Source organism: Bos grunniens, chromosome 14 (assembly GCF_055505025.1).
Source record: "Bos grunniens cultivar Pamir isolate PY7600 chromosome 14, Bosgru_T2T1.0, whole genome shotgun sequence".
Taxonomy (NCBI): domain Eukaryota; kingdom Metazoa; phylum Chordata; class Mammalia; order Artiodactyla; family Bovidae; genus Bos; species Bos grunniens.
Window position 1 is genome coordinate 79572424 of NC_141178.1, and position 22055 is coordinate 79594478.

Here is a 22055-nt window from a genome sequence, read left to right on the forward strand (position 1 = left end):
CAAACTCATGTTGAAGCTCTAACCTCCAGTGTGATAGTACTAGGAGATGGAGCTTTGCGTAGGTGATGAGGTTTACATGAGGTCATGAGGATGGTGCCTCAAGATGGGATTAGTGTCCTTAGAAGAGGAAGAAGCACAATGCTGAGACAGGCTTGGACCTACGTCCCTCTGCAATGCTGGAACGCTTGCACCTAGACGTTTCTCGAGCAAGAAAATACAAAAGTTGTATGGGACTAAAAATCACTGCATACATGAGCAGTTGGGACAAATTCTGGACACAAGATAGGAGAACAAACAACCCAACTGCCATTTCTGAGCAGCCTGAAGCAAAAGCAGGGGGTTGAACAAATTCAAAAACATGGCCGATGCCCCCTGCACACAACACTACCTAAGGGTGAGCAAGCCACCTAAGCGACCCCTCCTACCCAACACCCAGGCACAGCCTCTGCATCAGGGGTCCCAATGAAACCTTGCCTGAACTTTTTGTCTAGCCTCTGGTTAATTTTTATTAAGGCAGCCAAGAACCCTGGTCAGTAATAATGTGAGGATACAGTAGGAGGAGGTCTCTGCCAGCCAGGAGCGGCTCTCACCAGAGCCCAACCACCCTGGCATCTTGATCTTGGAGCTGTGAGAAATTTCTTACATAAACCGTGCAGGTGGTGACATTTCATTATGGCATCCTAGACAGGCTAAAATAGCAGGCAAAGTGCTTAACTTTGTTTGGGCATGTAGTGAACACTTATAATGCTAGTAACCATCCTTGTAGAAGTCATATCAATGATGGGATGTGGTGTTTTGGTCTCCTTGGGTCCCTACAGTTGGTTGTGGTGATGAAGCAAGTGTTCTCAAGGCAAACTTAGCAAAACTAAAGAACTGTGTTGAGGCTGAGGAATGTACTCCTTGCCTTTTTTCCTCATGTCCACAAATATCTTGTTAGGGTAGCAGCTTAATCTGTGACTTATGATAAAGGTGTGCTTTATCGTACCAGCCTGAATGCCAATGTGCTAAATGGAGCTGGTAGTTGAAAAGCAGCCTGTATGCACAGGGAAAAGGGAAGCCTGGAAACTCAAGGCAGCAACTCCTAAGCCAGGAGTTCACGTGGCCCAGAGAAGGGGTATTCTGGCAAATTGTTTGCATGAGAGGCTCTAAGCTGCCTCATCTTTCTCTTGGTCTCCATTCTTCATGTCTTCAAACGTCAAACAGCATTGTGTTCCGCTAGGTCAGGCTGAAGTCGGCACTCAAACACCTGGAACCCCTGACATAAAGCGCATCCCTGTCACAAAGTACCACAAACCTCTTCATTCCAGATGCTGTTGCCATCTGGAGCAGGAAAAGCGAGCAGATGGGCTAGAAACCTAAATGAAACAATTTCAACATAGCCTGCCACTGGCAAGACTCCCATGACCCTTTCTGGGTGCTCGAGGGTCCCACCCTCGAAAGCCAGCATCGCTGTCAGCTCACTGGTGGTGCACAGAAAGGTGTGCGGTCCAGGTGAAACCAGCACGGGCCAAGTATGTCACAGGGCCTTGCCCATGGCCAGTCAGCCACAGATCCTCCCGCTAGAGCTTGGGTGTGTGAGAAACACACTCCAAGGGAGGTGGCAGCCTGGAGCAGAAGGTTTTAGATCCAGAAAAGCCTCATTTTCATACCTTGTAGATGAAACGCAACAATTGCTATATTTCCTTGAATCTGTTTCCTCACCAACAGAGCTGGATCAATAATGCCCACTTCATAGCACCCTTGGAGTTGATGAGATAATGTTGCAAAAGCCAACTTGCAGAGTATGACCCTCAATATTAGGGTCCTTAGTACTTATTAGCTCTATACTCTATATTTTTAGTTGCTAAGCTGAGTCTGACTCTTCTGCAACCCCATGGACTACAGCCCACCAGGCTTCTTTGTCCATGGGATTTCCCAGTCAAGAATACTGGAGTGGGTTGCCATGCCCTTCTCCAGGGTATCTTCCCGACCTAGGGATCATTGCAGGTGGATTCTTTACCACTGAGCCACCCGGGAAGCCTATGCTATATAGGTAGGTTCTATTTAAAAGTGCATCTTTTGAGAAACTTAAAATTTAAAGACTTCTAGACGTTGAAGAACCACCTTCAGTTCTCATGTATAAATTGGGAGAAAATAATATAAACCACATCCTGAATAGTTATAAGGGGGCAAAAAAAAATTGTGTAAAAATCAAAGACCTTTGACATACAACCTAATCTGGTATAGTTAGTGTTATTATAAGAGACACAGAGGCTTCACTTCTGCTGTCTTATGAGAGGACACAGTGAAAAGGCTGGGTGTCTGTAAGCCAGGTAGAATGCCTTCGCCAAGAACCAAATCAGCTGGTGACTTGAACTTCCAGCCTCCAGGTTGTTTAAGCAACCTTGTCTATGCCATCTTGTTATAGCAGACTGAGCAGACTAAGAAACATAAAGATATATCAATTAAATGGTATAAATACACCAACGAAAAGAAATTTCTAGAGGATTTAAGGAAAGGCCTACATAATTTGTCTATAAGAAGTGAACTTCTTAAAGACACTAAATGGTTAAAAGTAAAGGGATAAAGAAAGACCATGTTAAAACTACCCAAAAGAAAACTAGCTGTATTTCAGACAGAGCAGACTTTAGAACAAGAAAATTTTAGTAGGAATAGAAGGGGCATTACACAATGATAAAGGACTAATTTTTCAAGAAGTCATAACAATTTTAAATTTATCTGCCTAATGAGAACACAGGAATTCCTCAAACAGGGAGCTGAATGGAAAAGTAGAAAAACAATAACTTTAAAGTTAGCCTGAACAGCACTGTCAATCAACTTGATCTAATCAACCTGTATGGAATATTTCAACAAAATACACCTTCCTCAAGCCTGCATGATACAGTCACCAGAATAGATCACATTCGGGGTTTAGAATGCACCTTAAATTTAAAAGAACAAACCATAGAATGTTCTCACACTATAAGATTAAACTAGACATAACAGATACATGGAGAATCTTCAAACATATCCAAACTGCTGCTGCTAAGTCACTTCAGTCGTGTCCGACTCTGCAACCCCATAGACGGCAGCCCACCAGACTCCCTCGTCCCTGGGATTCTCCAGGCAAGAACACTGGAGTGGGTTGCCATGTCCTTCTCCAATGCATGAAAGTGAAAAGTGAAAATGAAGTCGCTCAGTAGTGTCCGACTTCTAGTGACCCCATGGACTGCAGCCTACCAGGCTCCTCCGTCCATGGGATTTGCCAGGCAAGAGTACTGGAGTGGGCTGCCATTGCCTCCTCCATATCCAAACTAAACATACTTGTAAACACTTTTCAAAGTATCAAGATTAAAGTTTTGAACTAAATTCTACATATCAACTTCTAGGATAAAGCAAAAGCTGTGCTTGGAGGAAAACTTGTAGACTAAATAAATGTATTAGGAAAGATTAAAGGTCTAAAGTCAATAACCTGAACTTATATATCTTAAAACTAGAAGAAGAAGATCAAATTAAGCCTAAAACAATAGAGAAAAAATGAATGAATTGAAATCAGGAAAATGGGTTCTTTGTAAAGATCAATAAAAGTGAACTTCTAGCCAGGCTAATGGAGAACAAAGTATCAGTGACAGATAAAACGGGGTCTTATCACTGCCGAACTCCTAGACACTAAAGGAATAATATAAGAGCATGACTGTGACAATGTGAGGCCCACCATGTTGATAATTTAGGTGAAGCTGACCAAACTCTTTGAAAGAGAAACTACAAAAACTTGCAGGGAAAACTGACACTCTGAATAGCCCTATATCATAGAACCAATAATTAAAGCTTAAATGTACCCAGCCCAGATTGCTCTGAATTCTAGTAAACATTTAAGGAAGAAATAGTACTGATTCACTAATCTATTCCAGAAATTAAAAGCAGAGGTAACAATTCATGATAAAAGGTTAGAATTACTGGTCAGACAATACCAAAACCAGACAGGCAGAATAGATGAAGCTCTGGATATATGGTAAAATAACAATTCTGTATCATATGGAATGGTGAAGATACTGTGCTTTAAATTTTTTTGGACAGTTTACAAAGGCATGAAAGACTGAACCTTAATTTTTGAGTTCAGAAAAAAGTTTGGGAGACCCCCACCCCCCCGCCCCAGGATCAAATTCAGTTCAGAATGTGATGAAAAAATATATATTAAAGAAGAATGGATGCACGTGGACAATCCCTGTGGTGAGCCCAGGAGGAGGGGGACTCCTGGTGCAGCACCCTAGTCCAGCAGCCGTGAGGAGCCTGTCACCCCAGCCCTCCATCCGAGTCTCAACTGGTGTCGGTACCGTTGTCAGGCACGGGCTGAGCTGTTTCCCTGGAGAGCTCGTGTCCAGGACGTGAGCCTCGGGGCCGGACTAGGTCAAGACCGATCTGCTGAGGACAGATGGAGGAGATGGGTAGACGGGGCCCCTCCGCTGCACGCAGTGGGGCTGTGGCACGCCAGGCTGGGTGGTGGGGCCGGGTTGTGGGAGGCTCCGGGGGTGGACGGGGCCGTCCGGTGTCTCGGGCGTCGCGGGGGCCGCCATCCTGTGTGTGGTGGTGGGACCCCGCGCTTGTTTTCCTAGTGGCCCGTCCGTGTCTCAGCCTTTCTGGTCCCTGGACAGCACATGCAACCCTGTCCCGCAGCCCTCGCTGTGCGTGGTTGCTGCCCCTCCCCGTCGCTGCTGGCCTCACCCCCGACCCTGCACCCCCAACCTGGTCCCGGACCGGTGACCGCCCGCGCCCGCTTCCCCTTTCTGGGACCGAACCTGTCTTGTCTCACGTGGGTGGCATCCCCAGTGGAGTAGTGCGTGAGGGGGAAGGAGGGAACAGACAGAGCTGGACCCCACCTTAGGCCAGGCTACAGACTTTAAGCTACACGCACGGTCACTCTCCCAATGGACTCTGAACTTTGTGCCCAGTGTCTATAGAAATGGCATACCAATGGAAAACCAGACCCCCGGATAAAAGAGCTTCCGGACTTGGACTCTCCCTTGCCTAAAAGAATATGCTAATTATCTCTGTAACAGAACAAAGTGGACTCATTGGCCTTTGAGATGCGGCTGTGAATTTCACCTGGGAGGAGTGGCTTTTACTGGATTCCTCACAGAAGAAACTCCACAGAGGCGTGATGTTGGAAAACATCAGGAATTTGGCATCAGTAGTGGCAAAACGGCCAGATCATCATGACATTGATGAGCAGGAGAAAAACCATGGGAAAAAATTAAGAAGGCCAATGATAGAGAAACTCTGTAAAAGTAAAGACATTAGTTCCTTTGGAGAAAACTTCAATCTTATTACAACTCTCAAAATGAAGGGGAAAACTCCTGATTTAAAACCATGGGAATGCAGTGCATATGAAAATACCGTCATGAGTGGTTCATCCCTTACTAGATACATGAAATGTCACATTGAAGACAAATCAAGAGAACATCGAAAGTACCCTGAGAAGGTATGTAAATTCAAAGAATGTGGGAAGGCATTCTTTTCTCCCAGTGCTCTCATATCACATGAAAGGAGTCGCACTGGAGAGAAACACTATGAATGTTTACCATGTGGAAAAGTTTTTTCATATCGAAACTCTTTGCAACAACACAAAAGAACTCACACAGGGGAGAAACCCTATGAATGTAAGAAATGTGGGAAAGCCTTCTTGTGGAGAATAACTTACCAGAATCACATGTTAATACACACGGAGATTTACCTTACAAATGTCAGAAGTGTGAGAAAGCATTCCTTACTCCCAGTTGGCTTAGAAGTCATGAAAGGAAACACAATAGAGAGAAACCCAGTCAAGGTAAGCACTGTGGAAAAGCCTTTAAAAGCCCTGAGAGTGTTCCAGTACATGAAAGAATTCATAGGGGAGGGAAACCCTATGAATGTAACCAGTGTGGGAAAACCTTCAATAATTTGAGTTCCTTAAAGGCACACACAAGAGTTCACACAGGAGAGACACAATATGTATGTAAAATATATTCTAAAGTATTGACTTGTGCCAGCGCTCTTCAAATACATGAAGCGATCCACAGTGGAAAAAACCATATGAGTGCATACAATGTGGGAAAGCCTTCAGATTTAAGGAAAGCCTCCAGAAACACATGATAACACACACTGGAGATGGCCCTTATAAATGTAAGGAGTGTGAGAGAGCATTCATTAATTTCAATTCTCTTGAAATACATGAAAGTAATCACACTGGAGAGAAACCCTATGAGTGTTTACAATGTGGAAAAGTTTTTCCATATTGAAACTCTTTCCAAGAACACAAAAGAACTCACACTGGAGAGAAACCTTATGAATGTAAAGAATGTGGGAATGCCTTCATGTGGAAAGTAACTTTTCAAAGACACATGGTAACACACACTGGTGATTTACCTTTCAAATGTCAGAAATGTGAGAAAGGATTCATTTTTTCCTGTGATCTTCGAAAGCATGAATGGAGTCACAATGTAGAGAAACTATATCAATGTAAACAATGTGGAAAAGCCTTTAAAGGTCCTGAAAGTATTAAAAAACATGAAAGAATTCACAGGGCAGAGAAACCCTATGAATGTAAGCAGTGTGGTAAAGCCTTCCATTATTTGAGTTCCTTAGAGAGACACAAAAGACGTCATACAGGAGAGACAACATATGTATGTAAAACATGTTCTAAAGTATTCTTTTGGCCCAGCTCTCTTCAAAGGCATGAAAAAATCCACAGTGGAGAAAAACACTATGAGTGTATAGAATATGGGAAAGTCTCCAGAAACGCAAAATAACACATGCTGGAGATGGACCTTATAAATGTAAGGAATGTGTAAGTAAACATCTAAGAACCCATACTGTAGAAACATCCAATGATTGAAAAACATTCAGGAAAACCTTCACTTTCTCTTATGTGCTGGTGTATGAAAACATTCACACTGGACAGGAATCCTGTAAAATATGAACAATGTGGAAAAGACTTTTTGTTTCCCCATAAGAATAAACACCTCCCTTCTGTCGGGGAAAAAAAAAAAGAATGAACTTCACTAAAAGTGGGTAGGGGAATGAGATCCCAAACCTAAGAGTGGAGTCTGCAAGGCTAAAGACAAAAGCAAATGTGCATACACACTGCCCTCTAGTTAGCAGAAGTTTGCCATGAGTCGTACATGTTAACTAGGGTCAGTTTCACTGTGACCAGATTGGGTAATGCTAACAGTGTTCAAGGAATAAGTTATTTATCAAAGCAGCTTTAAGACATGACTCAAGTGTACTTACTATGAAGAACCTGGGGGAAATATACCTGAGAAGAGATCTTCAGGATCCTCAACAAGAAAATGGTAAAAAGATGAATGAGTAACATGGGCATTCTCCTTGGCTTGGGATTTAATGCCTTGGCAAGGGTCCCCAAGACAGTTCTACTGCATGATAGGAAAGATGATGAATGCTATGAGCGGGGAGAAGGTCTCAACGGGATGCTGGAACTCTGTCCCCAGGAAGGAAGGCTCAGGCAAGAAGACATACTAGGAAGGATCCATGATATGAGACCAGAAAGTCCCATCAACCGACAGCATTCTCTGGGCGTTCTAGAGAACACGTTTCAGTTCAGTGTGCTGGGGTTGGGTGCTGACATTGAGCCGTGCTGTCAGCTCTTAAAGGGTGACGTTTGGAAATGCTGGTGTCTTTGAGATGACAGGATTACAGAGACGCACAGGCCATGGAGGGGCCATGACCAACCAGCAAAATCAAGGATCACATGACTGACTAGATGAAAGACCACAATGATACCCAGGGGCCTTTACCCAGAGGAATCGAGTGGGCCACACCATTCATAAGGGCAAGACGAGTAGGCTGCTGATGAAGGGATCTTGTATCTATAAATGTAATACAGGAGTGGCAGCCAGCAAAATAATTGTATGTGATATGTGAAAATACATATAAATGCACACATAAGCGTTTAGAGATAGGGAGAGTGAGCAGAGGCTACTGGAAAGTCTTGATCCCTCAGTTTTCAGAACTGAGCCAGTTCTGTCTGAGGACATATTGAAAGAAAAGGTTCATTTGGAATGGATCTAGCAATGCATAAGCACCTGGCATTAAATCACTATAGGTGATCACAGATTTTATTTTGCAGTTCCTGCTCAAAGGATCCTATGGTGTTCTCAAATAACTAGGCAGTAGGGATGTGAGAGTGACATGATTCTAGGAGTCCCAAAGTGCCCCGTGAGAGTAAGGACTTCTGAAGGTCAAGGGACAAATGAATCTGACCCAGCTCTGACCAATAGAGCTCAGAATGGTCCACAGGCCCATCCATTACATCCCCAGTTTCCAAGTACCCCATCAGGATGGACCCAGCAACTGGCCAAATGCTCACTGGTTCCTTGACTGGTGGGGTAGGGAGCCATAATGGCAGGAAAGGCCCAATGGACCCCAACCCCAGCTGAGGTTCCTGTGGAATGAAAGAGGTGAATGGTGCCCTTGAGTTGGAGTCGTTGGGCCCACCATAGCCCTAGACGGACCCCTTCGAAAGCCAAGCGGGTCGCTGCATAGGATGGTGGACTTCCTCACTGTGACCCTGGGCTGCTCTGATTGGAGCACAGGTGGCTAGAAATGCCTGGCAGCCCACATCTCCCCACGGGGACCGTAGCCAGTGACTGACCTGTGCTGGAGGTTGCAAGTCCCCACACCCGCTTGGCCACTTTTGCTGTAGCCGTTGTGTAGCAATCTCACCTGTTCCCTGAAGGGGCTCTTCTGTCTCTGATGGGAAAGAGATGAGTCCAGTACACATTGAGCTCACTTGATTCTGAAAAGGAGCCATAAGATCTCTTCTTTAGAGATACAGAGATAAGGAAATTGAGGTGTAGAGAAGCCAAGAAACTTAAAGTCCAAAGTCTCATTGCCAGTAAGTTTTGAGGTCAGAATCTTTTTCCTTCAGTATTTTTATTCCTATTATCTAGAGACAACCAAGCGCTATGAAATCTGTAGAGGTAATCTCTTAACACTGCACAAGTCGTGGGCAGCCCAGTATTGGGATCCGTGCCTCCCACCTCACCCAAATAGAATTAACCCGAGTCCTGTGTCCTCGTCCATCCACTGGGCAGCCTGGCCTAGATCACCTGGACTTCCTGTACTTCAGCCTTCTCACCCTTTAGAAATAGAGGGGAATTTGGCTGAGCTATAACGTACCTGTTTTCCTCTATTTCATGACCCTGAAGATTTTTCCCTTCTCTCAAGAGTTAACAGAAGCATTTCTAATACTAATTTTAATAACTCTCCCAGGAAAATAAGCCTCACTTACCCAACACTCCCTTCTCTGCCTATTATTTATGATGTATTGATTTGCTTCCTAAATAGCAGGGGTGTGAAACAAACAAGGAAGGTGGTTAGATTGTATTTAAACACACGTGCAAACTACACACATGTACAGACACACACGCAGCAGCAGTAACAAGACATCTGGCTTCAACTGACACCTTTGCATTCACCACCACCTTCACCTGTCAGTTAATGAATGGGATACATCATAATCCGGATACCAGTTTGCAGACATACAGTGAGTCTTCAGGTTTTAAGAGCTATTTTTAAAATAGTAGCATAAAGCAGCAAAGGAAACCTAGAGGAGAGAGGCCTCGCTTCCTGGAGATGAGTTGCATGGGAGGGAGTTTAGGAGGATAACGTCATTCTGTCTGCATTCTTGAGCTGAGGTTTCACAGCAGGTACAGGGAATATTTCTTTGCAATGCATACCCTGTCTCCTTCCAAAAGTGTCAGAAACAGATTTTCCTTTATTTTTAAGGATGTGCTGGGACTAGTCTGAGTCAGGCAATGACCTTCACATGAGCTCTGCTATATCATGCCGAGTAGAAGGGATGTGCCTCTGTCTTAGTTGAGTTGTGCCTCTGTCTTAGTTGAGTTGGATAGCCGAGTTCCCATCCATCTTCCAACTTATCTTCTATCTACGGTGTTGAAAGTCTCCTAAAGTGCTGTGAGCCTGGGTAAAAATCATTCTTTATCTCACACAGGTCTGCCTCTCACCACCCATTTCCATTATGATACTGAGCATGATATTATATTACTACCCCTGTTCCCTTGGAAATCAAGATTATCTAGAAATTCCAGAATGCTTACAAAAATGGGTTCTCATTGTCAACCCATTGGCATAGCCCTTTATAGGGTGCAAACAATTTTTATATACAATTAACTTACTTGAGGTTCAGAACTTTAGCTAACTCATTAACTGATCTCTTAATGTGCTTAAAACATAAGTGGCACTAACATTTTCTTGTTCTCTAAGGAATGAGTAGGGTTTTAGAGTTAACATCCTGGTTGATCACTTTTCAAACCCTGGTCAGGCAGAAGATGGAGGAACAACAGAGAACCAGCCACAATTTCCTCATTTGTAGCATGAGGGCTAAAGAGGATTGCCTACATGGTAGGTTGTGTGGATCAAAGGAAATAACTCATGAGTCAGATTTATGATCTGCAAAATCAACACAGTCAAATGCTTATTAGCTAACAGTCAACCATTCGCTCAATATGCAAAAAATAACTGGAGGAGGGATACAACCCAGTGGAGCCAGAGCTGGTTTTCCATTGCAGGTCTCACCTACTCACTGAACAATTTGAGTTGTTTTCCCTACCTTGGAGGACAATTACACGCATCTCAGAAATTACTTGCAAGAACATAGTTATAACTACAGTAAACCACTTATGGAGTCCACAGTGTGACCTGTAAGTTATGACAGGCACTCACTTATGTGGTATACACTCCAGGAATATTAGAGGCCGTTACAGTTTGAAACAGAAGCAGACAGTGTAGTATGTGGAACCCTTGGAAGGGGTGCTGAGAACTGACCCCTCACCTTCAACTGAAGGCATTACAAATCCTCAAGCTGCTGGCTGATCCATAGGCAGCTGAGAGCTGGTGAAGGTTGAATTTGACTACAGGGAAGGGAGGGCCATTGTATTCTTCATCAGACATTCCTATGGGCCTGTCTACAGGCAAGGAGCTTAAAGGGTGGGATGAAATATCCCTCCCCACCGTGGCACCTGATCTCAAACCTGTAACGGATACGTGTGGTGCCCCTTCCTCTCTCCATCCTAGACAATATCACCCTCACCTAGCACCTCTGCTGGATCCAGACTCTTATCCCTGGGGACTTGAACCAGTTTGCTTATGTACCCATTTACCATCACAGTGGGCAGAGGAGCTCCAAGAAGTATCCGGATGGATGATTCAGGTCCTGACCATATTCCTTCCTGCCCTTCTTACATCAGAGCGGCCCGCATCTCCTGATCAGGACTAACAACTCCTCCTCACGTGCTGACAGCTCTTGTCTGCTAGTCTCTGATCACAAGTAGCCTAAAGTTCCTAAAGGAAGCTAGAGCTTATAGTCCAACCTCTTGCTTCCTGGTGAAATAATTCCCCCCAGGGGACCAGTACACCTAATCTTGCAAAGCCCAGAGTTGTGGGCTCAGTAAACACACATTTGCCATTGTGAGTCTTTTGGATAGATGTTAAGTGAGACCCCACTGCCTTATCCCCTTTATTCCCAGATCTATATATTGTTCCTCCTGGGGACAGAGACTTAATGTCTGATTCAGTACATCTACTGCATCCTGGGGGCTGGCCCCAAATTCTCACAGGATTACCTCTCAGCTGGGGCTGTGGCTATGCCTGCAGCCGGCCACTTCACGCTTTATGAAGGCAGGCAGCACTTGGGTGTCAGCCTGTCACATGACTTGCATTTCTTATGCCCGCTGGTCCTCCCCTTTGTAAAACGGGTACCCTGCTCTCATGATATGTTAAGTAGGACCCGAGGCCAGTGGGTCAAACATTCAGTCAGTAAGGACTTAGTGAGGACACTGGCTAAAATCCAGAGGAAAGACGAGCCCATGCCCCGAATGCCTGCTCCTATCAGCAGTCTTCCTCCTCCCTCAGTAGTAGAGGGATCCCAGGAGTCTGCTCAGCTCCAAGTTGGTCCCCTAGAATGACGGTGCCAGGCCAGGGCCTCGACTGCTGTGGCCAGCACAGCAGGTAGGGATCGGAAGTGGTCGATGCACAGTTTGGGAAAAAGAAACTAGAGACAGAAGTAAAGTTTTAAAGGTGGGACCAGGGGACTCAAGACCTCTTGGATCAAGAGCCCTGCTCCTTGGAGCCACATCACTTTTCTTTAGTGTCTTGGCACGCAGAAAGGATCTGTTGTGCTATGATGAAGTCAGCCTCCCGTGTCCCTGGTCACGTCTCCCATTTTATTGATTAAACTATCTTTGTTGTTTTCTTGTACAAGGGCTCTCACCTAGCTGGAGGTCATAGACCCGCATATGCCTTGGGGAAACATCTTGGTGTGCGCACAAGCAGCGTTCTGAACTTGCGCTGACCCAGCGTTCCAAGGTCCACACTATGTTTTTCCTTAGCTTAGCAGGGTGTGACGACCCCAACTGATCAACCCAATGAACCTTTATTTGGGTTATGCTGTATTGCTATATTTTGCTTTTATTCTTTTCCCGTGGTGATTTTCTCATGGCTATTAACCCCTGACTTGACTTTGGTCCTTGCCGGAGATTCAAAGTCATTAACTCAGCTTTGGTAAGCGAGAGCCCATGCTGTTTGGCCCGTGCCTGCCTCCTTGGTCACTTGGTTCATGTGCTGTTTGTGTCGGCAATGGGGAGGCCAAAGACGGGGGGCGGCTCATGTCAATTGGCCAAGTCTTTCCTCCACCAGCTCAAAGGCTAATCCCTTGGCCTGAGTCAGGAAACCTGAGCACTCCACTCCAGTTTGGCCAGTCCCTGGCCCCACCATCTCGGCACCTCCACTTCCTCTTTGCAGAGCAAGGGAGCTGGGCTGTAAGATTGCTGAGGTGTCGCTGGTTCTAACATCCTGTGATTGACAGGAAGCTCTGTGTGTCTGTGCAGTAAGTTACAATGAACTCCTGTGCCTTGAGCACCTGCCAGCTCCTAAATGAGCAGTGTGCATGCGTTATTTAATGCCCACAAGCTCCTGAAGACTAGGCCTTATCTTACAGAAAGAGGAATTGACAGAACTGGGCCGGCTGGTCCTGGCCCTGCCTCTTCCCGGCCATGCAGACTTGAACCTGCTGCATCTTAACCCTCCTGAACCTCAGAATGGAGGCCAGGGAGGGACGGTCCTGGTGTCATCCACCAGCGAGTCTTTGACTCCATCAGTAGAGGGAGCGCAGATGCTACTTGGAGCAATAAACGTGGGTACCTGCATGCAAGCTGCACATCTCTGCATTTCTTCCATGTTTCTGAATTTGGAAAGCATCCTATGATCTATGAGGCAAGCATCCGGTGTGTGTATGAGCGAGGGTCCTGCCTGTCTGTGAGCATCAGGGGTCTGGGGCTCTGTGTGTCTGTCTTCATCTCCTTCACCACATACAAGCTCATGGTGATGAAGCTCATAGGAAACTGACAAGCACCAGCAGGTTAGAAATGGAGACAGGGCTTCCAGCCTCCCCAGTGTAAGGGAAGCAAAGCTTCCTTCTACCCTCTTGTCAGCTTGATTCTTAGAACCTAAGACAGAGTAACAGGAGAAAAACATACCAATTTAATATCTTTAATACATACACAGGAGTCTTCAGAAGCAAAATGAAGATCTGAAGAAGTCGCTGGTCCTAAAACGTTTTCACATCTCTTTATCCACAATGATTGTGGGGATGTGAGGAGACTAAGGGGCTTGGTCTAAGGGCAGTGAATTACAGGCCAGCAAGCAGGAAACGGATGGGGAAAGAATGGGAGAGAAGGGTTGTCTGAGTAGGTTGGCTCCCACGGGTTCACTTTGGTGTTGTCACTGTCTCCAGTGACAAGAATGTCCTTCCCCGCCTGCCATACTGTGACCTTTGGTCAGGAAAATTTTATGACCTGCTTTAAGGGCAGAAGTGGATAGGCCAGCAGTCCTTCCTACATCTGTTTCTCAAGTACTTTCAGCTCAAAATAACATGCCGGGGTGGGGCACGTTGGGGTGGCATGCTCTGAACCCCTCAGCAGGAGTTGGTGCTCGTCCTCTTGCTAACCCAGGCTTAGCCCGGTCCTCCCCTCTATTTGAGGGCTCCCCATCCAGCTTCAATCGTTAAGGCTATGTCTCTTCACCTTCATCTACCTTTGTATTCTGTTCCAGCTGTTTCTCTTCCATAGACGACATACTTCCACAGACCCCACTGCCTGCAAGAGAAAGCGTACACCTTCCACTCTTGCTCACTCCCCCACCATTGGTGCGGTGCCCTCTGTCAGTCACACACATCCTGCCTCCCTATTTGGCCATGTCTGGGCTCTGTTTAAATGTCGGCCAGCCAATAGATGTGGGCAGCACGGTGCCAGGAGAAGAGCTGGAGTGGGACAGACTAACCTTGCTCCAAACTGTCTCCCGTTACATCTGTACTCCATAGTGGTCTTGAACACTGCTAACGTCTGAGCTATTTTTTACACATAAAATGGGAGTCGTGTATGCACCAACTTGAGGTTTTGTTTTGTTTTGCGGGGGGGGCGGGGGTCAGAATTTATAAGCTATCATAGGAAAAGTGCCAGATATGTAGTGGATAAAATGCATGGTATGTGTGTTATATATATTATTTTTACCTATCAGATTGGCAAAGTAAAATTCAATTTTTATTGGAATATAGTTTTACAATGTTGTGTTGGTTTCTGCTGTTGTATATATAACTCAATTCAACTGCTCTCATGAAGATGGTCTGGACGTCCTATTCCACCTCTCATCTCATCCAGAAATAATCTCTCTTAAAGCCGAATAACTTTATCAACTCTTCCCCCAGGTCTCAGTTCTCTCCACTCTGTACTTGGCATGTCTTCTCTACTGGACTGTGAGCACAGCCCTCATCTGATTCAATTTTATATTCTCCAGAGGGCTTGGCAGACAGGAAAGGCTCAATGAACACTCAAGAAGATGAACAAATAAATGGATTGCTTTGGCTGATTCCATTATGACTATGAGATTGTCATTCCATAAGCGTAGCTCGAGCGACAACTCTGCTCCAAGTTCCATGAAATTCCCTGGGGCTACAATAATGATTCAGATGACTCAATCAGCAAGCCCGCACAGACCTGATTACAATCCCACAAAACAAGAAATCTGTGTGCTTTCCAGGTGGTCTAAGGATGAACCCAAAGGGTTTTTTTTTTTCTTCTTCTAGTATTTGTTACTTAAGATCCCCTTGATTGGGTTTGCTCTCCAAATGTCACTGTAAAATCTATGTCCAGGACCAACATGCTCCAGATAATGGCATGGCATCATGAGAAAAGCTTTGGTAGTCTCAGTTGAAATTGTAAAACAAGCCAATTTATAAAAGCAATTTTTCCTTGAATAGGTAGCCAGTTTCACAACTCGGCATTTGAGAGCTCAAGTTGTCAATCTCTTGGTTCTCGAGATGTGAATTCTGTTGCTAAAGAGATAGGAATCTTGCTAGATTCTCCCCATTGTTTATGATGGTAGGTTCTGGCAAGTATTTAATAAATGGATAAGTGAACCTGTCTCTTCAGCACCAATCCCTCATCCAGGAAAAGGTTGTTTAATTAACACTTAATTGAATTAAGACTCATCTGAAATCCCTGCCAAGACTCATGATTGATGTTTGGATGTGATGGCTCTTCTGATCAGATGATATAAGGCAGTTAGAACCAATGTGGTAAAGACGGTAGGGTCCCCACCAGTCGGATGGATCATGATTACAGTCCCTTCAAACTTGACTGCTGCTTGAACATTTATGAAGCATCCACCAGATGCCAACTGTTTTCACTTAGTTAATCCTCAGAATCTCTCAGAGGTGTGGTTTCCTCCCTAATTTTGAGGTGGGAGGCTAGACATTAAGTATGTTTGAACAACCTAAGATCTAGTAAGTGGCCAAGTCAAGGTAGGAGTCTAGGTTCTGACTCAAAAGCCAATGCTCTTAGCGTTTTACTGGAACTTTCTACCAAGTATAGGAAGGAAAGAGCAGTCTCCAGCTGTCATCTCCTTTGGGATTTTCTTGAGCTGCTAAAACTCAAGTGGTATCACATCACAGGCCTCAGCTCTAATTGTAACAATTCTGGTTCCTTCTTCTTGATGCATGGGTCTGGTTCCAGGACATTAACCATCACAGACATGCTAACCATTCAACTGCTGTCATTGTTCGGTCACTAAGTCATGTCAACTCTTTGTGACCCCATGGAATGCAGCATTCTAGGTTTCCCTGTCCTTTACTATCTCCTGGAGTTTGCTCAAACTCATGTCCATTGAGTTGGTGATGCCATCCAACCATCTCATCCTCTGTTGTCCCCTTTTCCTTGCTGCCCTCAATCTTTCCCGGCACCAAGGTCTTTTCCAATGAGTCAGCTTTTCACATCAGGTGGCCAAAGTATTGGAGTTTCAGCATTACTCCTTCCAATGAATATTCAGGACTGATTTCCTTAGGACTGACTGGTTTGATCTCCTTGCTGTCCAAGGGACTCTCAAGAGTCTTCTCCAGCAGCACAGTTCAAAAGCATCAATTCTTCCATTCTCAGCAGCCTTTACAGTCCAACTCATATCCATGCATGACTACTGGAAAAACCGTAGTTTTGAGTATTCAGACTTTTGTCAGCAAAGTGTCTCTGCTTTGCGAAACACTGTCTAGGTTTGTCACAGCTTTTCTTCTAAGGATCAAGTGTCTTTTAACTTCATGGTGCAGTCAGTATCTGCAGTGACTTTGGAGCCCAAGAAGAGTCTGTCACTGTTTCTGTTTTACTGTTACCTGCTAATAAACGTGATGCGTACTTAGCAAGGGTGTGCCACTGTGGTGAGCACTGTGCTGAGCTCTGGGGACTCGGTGGCCCTTTTTGTGACCTTCCCTCTGAAGATTGTCGTTGGGCGCTGAAGACAGGGCTTGCACTTCACATGGGCTGCTTGGGACTAGGTACTGATGCTGGGCCAGGTGCACGGCAGACCCGCCCCAGGCTGAATGATTCAGCTCCAGTGACACACACCAGCTAGGGGATGAGCCTGCACCTTTAGACAGTGGCCACCATCTAACTCCTCATTCCCAGGCTTTCTCTGCCACTGGGGATGTGGATTACAGCAGAGCACCACACCCTATACACCCTGGATCTCCGCCCTCCCCTTGCTTCTGTTACCCACCAGTTCCCTAAACCCTGCTTATGACTGACCACAAGGCTCAGATCCCTTCCCAATCACTTGAACCCCATGTCTGTGCAATCAGCCCGGACTGCCTTGTGCCTGCACCTCTGTGGGCTTCCCAGGTGGCTCAGTGGTAAAGAACCTGCCTGCCAAAGCAGGATCAACCCAGGGTTGGGAAGATATCCTGGAGGGGAGAGCATGATGACCCACTCCAGTATTCTGGCCTGGGGGATCCCATGGACAGAGGAGCCTGGTGGGCTACAGGCCAGGGGGTGGCAAAGACCTCCAGTGAGGCCTGATACCACATATAAAGAAGGTCATAGGCTTTATAGAAATCACAGGAAGCATATAGATACATAATGGCCAGTCTCACATGCAAAGAAAGCCAAATGCAAAGAAAAATGCTTTGCTTGTTAAAATATCAGTGATTGAAGGAGAAAATAAAAATCACTGGAGTTGGGATAGAACTCTCCTGTCCCTCTTTTGTAAGTGACTATTTTGGAAAGCAGTTTGGCAAATACTTCCAGAAGCAAAGAACTACTCATATTCTTTGACCCAATAACTCACTTCTGGGAACTGAGCCTAAGGATGTAATTTCTTGTCTGAGACACAAAAGCAACATCTATGTATAAATATATTCCCTAAGGCATTTTTAATGGGGAAAAAACTAGAAAGAGCCTTGAATAATCAATAATAGGGAAATGGGTATATAAATTTCAGTATATACACTCAGCTCTTTTAAATGAGTTAAAACTCTAAAATAACATGGGAAAAAAGCTTACACCATGATGTAAGCAGGGAAAAAACAGGATAAAAAGCAGAATGATTTCATCTAGGTAAATATTGAAATATGTAAGAATGTCCTGAAACCAATACAGATAATTATTGTGATCGGTCGGGGGGAGATGTTACAGGCTATTCTCTGGCTTTCAGGTATCTAATATGTAGCTATATTTAAAATGGTAAAAAAAAAAAAAAAACTCTTGTAATTTATAAATATGTTTTGCAGTATGGCTGAGCTAAGGGGATAAGAGGAGATTTTTACTCCATGAAGAAACATCTGGTCGTCTCAATGACTGTCCTTCCTAGAGAAAATTGTGTAGAAGATTGGCTACACAGGGAGACCCATAAAACCTGGTTCTAAGAAAAAGTCCTGCCCACCTCCTTGTGATCAGACTCTGCTGGAAGATTGTTTCAAACAGTAACTTCCATTGCATTTCCTTGATCGACAGAGAGAAACTATTTTTAGACCTAGATGCCTGACCTCCCATACCTGTTTTAGTGCTTGATAAAAGAGCTAAGACATTAGACCATTCTGGAAGCAGAAAACGCCCCATCACAAACCTCCTGGGATGCCTATCAGCTTAGGGTCCACAGAGCACTCTTCCTTCCATTGACCAACAAGTCCCTGGCAGAGAAAGCAATTTCTCAATCTTGAAACAGCTGGGGACACCACCACTGGGAGAGGGCAAGCGACCCATCCAAGGTCGCTCAGCTGTCAAGTGGGTAAGGAATAAGACATGAGTCTAAGTTCAGTGAGAAACTGAGGAGCATAGACTGTATTTTCACTTCCCCCCTGTGATGTATTAACTGTGTTTTCTAAGCTAATGGCTTCATATCTCTTCCTCAAGTTGTTTATTAACCAGAGATAATTGAATGTATTATTTTTACCTTGGCAACCAAGTGAAGTAGATACGACTGTTGCTTGATGTTACAGCATCAAGCTGTAACATCACTTACGCTTACACATAAGTTCACGTACGCTTTATCATAAACGGTTATCAATGTGTGTGCTGGTGAATTTACACCACCTCTTGAGGGGTGCTGGTGAATTTACACCACCTCTTGAGGGGTGCTGGTGAATTTATACCACCTCTTGAGGGGAAATTACTGTTTTAAGGAAATCACATCTCAGATGTTCGAGTGGCATTTCAGTCAGAAAACCCCTCCAGGTATGGGTAGTGGTAGGCTTTACTTGTGAGCAATACTAAGTGGTTTTCTAGTTAACATGTTGGATATGGGAAATAGACTTTTTTTAGAAATAGGTGGTATCCATGATGTATAGCCAAAGATGTTCTAAATGGTTATCCATGTTGCATAAGCCTTAAAAGAACTTAGTACCCTCCAGCCTGAATCCTTAGGGACCAAATTTTAGTTCGGTCCAAAATCACACTTAAGACCCTCAAAACACAGGTTCAAGTCCTAATCTCTAGTACTCGTGAATGTGACACCACTTGGAAATAGGATCTCTTCAGATGTAATCACCTTTAGAATGAGGGCCTATTGGATTCGGTGAACTGGGGTTCAATGACCTTTGTCCTTATCAGAAAGGAACTTGGACACAGATCAAGATACATTGGGAAGAAACCCACGTGAGATGGCTGCAGAGACTGAAGGGAATCACACAAAAGCCAAGGCCTGGCAGCCACCACCAGCAGCGTGGAAGAGGAGTGAAACAGACCTTCTTCAGAGCCCCCAGCAGGAGCCAAGTCTGCTCTTGCCCTGACCTCCAACTCCTGTCATCCAGAGCCGTGGTTCAGTTTTGTTTCTGACTCACCCAGTTTGCGGTATTTTTTATGGCAGCTTCAGGGACAAATGTGATGACCCGTTTCCAATGTGGGGTTAAAAGAATTCTCCCTGTCTGAGGCTGACCAAAAGGCTAACATGGGCCTGTTCTAGGAATATCTGACTTCCAGTTAACTGGTCTAACTGTGCCTTGTGTGAAATGTTAACCCAATAGAGAACAGGCCTCAGCAGCGCACTCAGGTCCAAGCCACCCACCCCACTAGAGAGCCTGGCTCTGGCCTCATGAGGGGGTGGCAGCATCAGGGACCTCCAGGCTGTTTCTGTGAGCTGGTAACCAGGGAGCTTCTGGTGTGCATCTTGTCGGCTGTCTCGGTTTTCTCAGTGATCAAGTCAAGAACATTGTCCATCCTAAAGGAGATCAGTCCTGGGTGTTCATTGGAAGGACTGATGTTGAAGCTGAAACTCCAATACTTTGGCCACCTGATGCGAAGAGCTGACTCATCTGAAAAGACCCTGATTCTGGGAAAGATTGAGGGCAGAAGAAGGGGACAACAGAGGATGAGATGGGTGGATGGCATCACTGACTTAATGGGCACGGATTTGGGTGGACTCCGGGAGTTGGTGATGGACAGGGAGGCCTGGCGTGCTGTGGTTCATGGGGTTGCAAATATTTGGACAGGACTGAGCAACTGAACTGACTGGAAAATCGGCTGCAGAGCTCCTTGTGCCCCAACCTGGGCTCTGGGAACACCATCCTCCATGTTCCTGGACAAGTTTCCAGAAGCCACTGCAAGGTCTCAACCTTCCGGGGCCCTCACCGCACTTCCTCAGGCTGATCCCTGCTCTGTGCCCCTGACTGTATTCTCCAAAACAGGGCTTTGGGCAGCTCCGCTTGGAGCCTCCTGCCCAGGATCTTAAGCCCGAGAGACCAGGCGCTCCCATCCCTCCTGACCCTCAATGCAAGGATGCAAGACGCACAGGGAGGTGCTCGGACAAGCAGTGGATGTGCCCTGGCTCACATCTCCTGCTGGGCAGGTGCTCACAAGCCAGGCTGCCATCGGGGGCTGGCCCTGGGGGAGAGGTGTGAATACCACCAGCTATGGTGAGCCTAGGGGAGGGGCTCCTCACCCCCCTGTTTCCCCTGGGGGGGTTTTAGAAGGAGGCTGTTTGCCCGGGGCTGCTTGAAGTCTCCAGGAGATGCTGCCTATTTCTCCCAAGGTTTCAAGCTTTTCTCTCTCGAGTGCAATTCAGCTCAGCCTAAATACCTTCTGAAGCAGCCAGAGGCAGCCCTGGTCAGGAGTTGAAGGGGAATTACCAGTGCAGGTGCCCTGCGGTACCCTCCACATCGCCTGTCATTTTGTACTCATGGCCACACTGCAGGTGTGACCCTCCCTGAGTTCTAACATGGATGAATGAGCTCAGAACAAGTGAGTTCACCAAGGATGCAGTGACTCAGTCATTCAACAAACATCAAGCACACACCGTGTGTTAAATGCTGTTCTGTATCGTCACTGAGATAGTTAAACTCAAACACTGGACTTTGACATCAGGTCCTCCTGCATTTGAATTCAGGCTGGCCCATCTCTTACTAGCTGTAATGCCTACTGTGAAGTTCCTTAATCTCCCTAAGTCTTTGTCACATCTGTTCATTAGGATTACTGATGTCTCAGACAAGGGTAACAAATCATCTCAGAGCAGCCACCTATTAATGTCACGGCAAATACTAGGAAGTCATCAAGTAGAATAAAGGACAATGGTTTTCCTGAAAGTTGCAGGGGGAGGACATTGCGAGGAAAGACATTTGAGAAAAATGTGACATGATGGTTATATTGACTCAGAAGTGCTAACTGTACTGTGCCGGGGTCCAGCCCTGGTGGATCCAGGGAATTCGAAGGGGAGATGGCTTCGGCGAACTGGATACAATAGCTTTAATTAAATATTGATTAGAGATATAAAGAGTAATAGAATGAGGATAGCTCAGTGGGAAAATTCAGTGGAGAAAAGAGGCTGAATAACTTGGTTTACGTGGAAAGCTAATAAAATTCCAAGGCAAGGAATTTACGTCACCTACATAGGCCGCAGGCGTCCTCCCATTCTCCCGAAGGAGAGGAGACTAACTAAGGCCTCCCCAGTCAGATCTTAGAAGCCCAGGCATAATTAGTAGGCTTGACGAGCCTCCACATTTCAGATGGAAATTCAGCCAAAAGGTGAGAGAAAGAACGACATGGGGAGACCAGTCTTTCGAGGAATTGATCCCCTTTTTTATTTTTCCAGGATCTGTTTTTATACACTGAGATGTTATACAAAAGTCACACGGGGTCAGCAGTCCTGACTTTTATTAAAGTCGGGTGCTTCATACAAATGTATACAGAGGTCTTAGGGGTGTTACATCATCTTCTGGCCAGGGGGCCTGCTAACAATTTATGACCCTCTCCTTG

The 22055-nt window shown here is 45.5% G+C and overlaps 1 protein-coding gene across 1 annotated transcript; it reads left to right on the forward strand.

Annotated features, from left to right (window-relative positions):
• Nucleotides 1-1400: 1400 nt before the first annotated feature.
• Nucleotides 1401-7007, forward strand: LOC147359718 (uncharacterized). The gene is given in 5 exon segments (XM_086335661.1): nucleotides 1401-1570; nucleotides 4654-4817; nucleotides 5064-5696; nucleotides 5699-6034; nucleotides 6037-7007. Coding segments are annotated over 5 exon segments (2031 nt in total). The 3' UTR covers nucleotides 6765-7007.
• Nucleotides 7008-22055: the final 15048 nt, after the last annotated feature.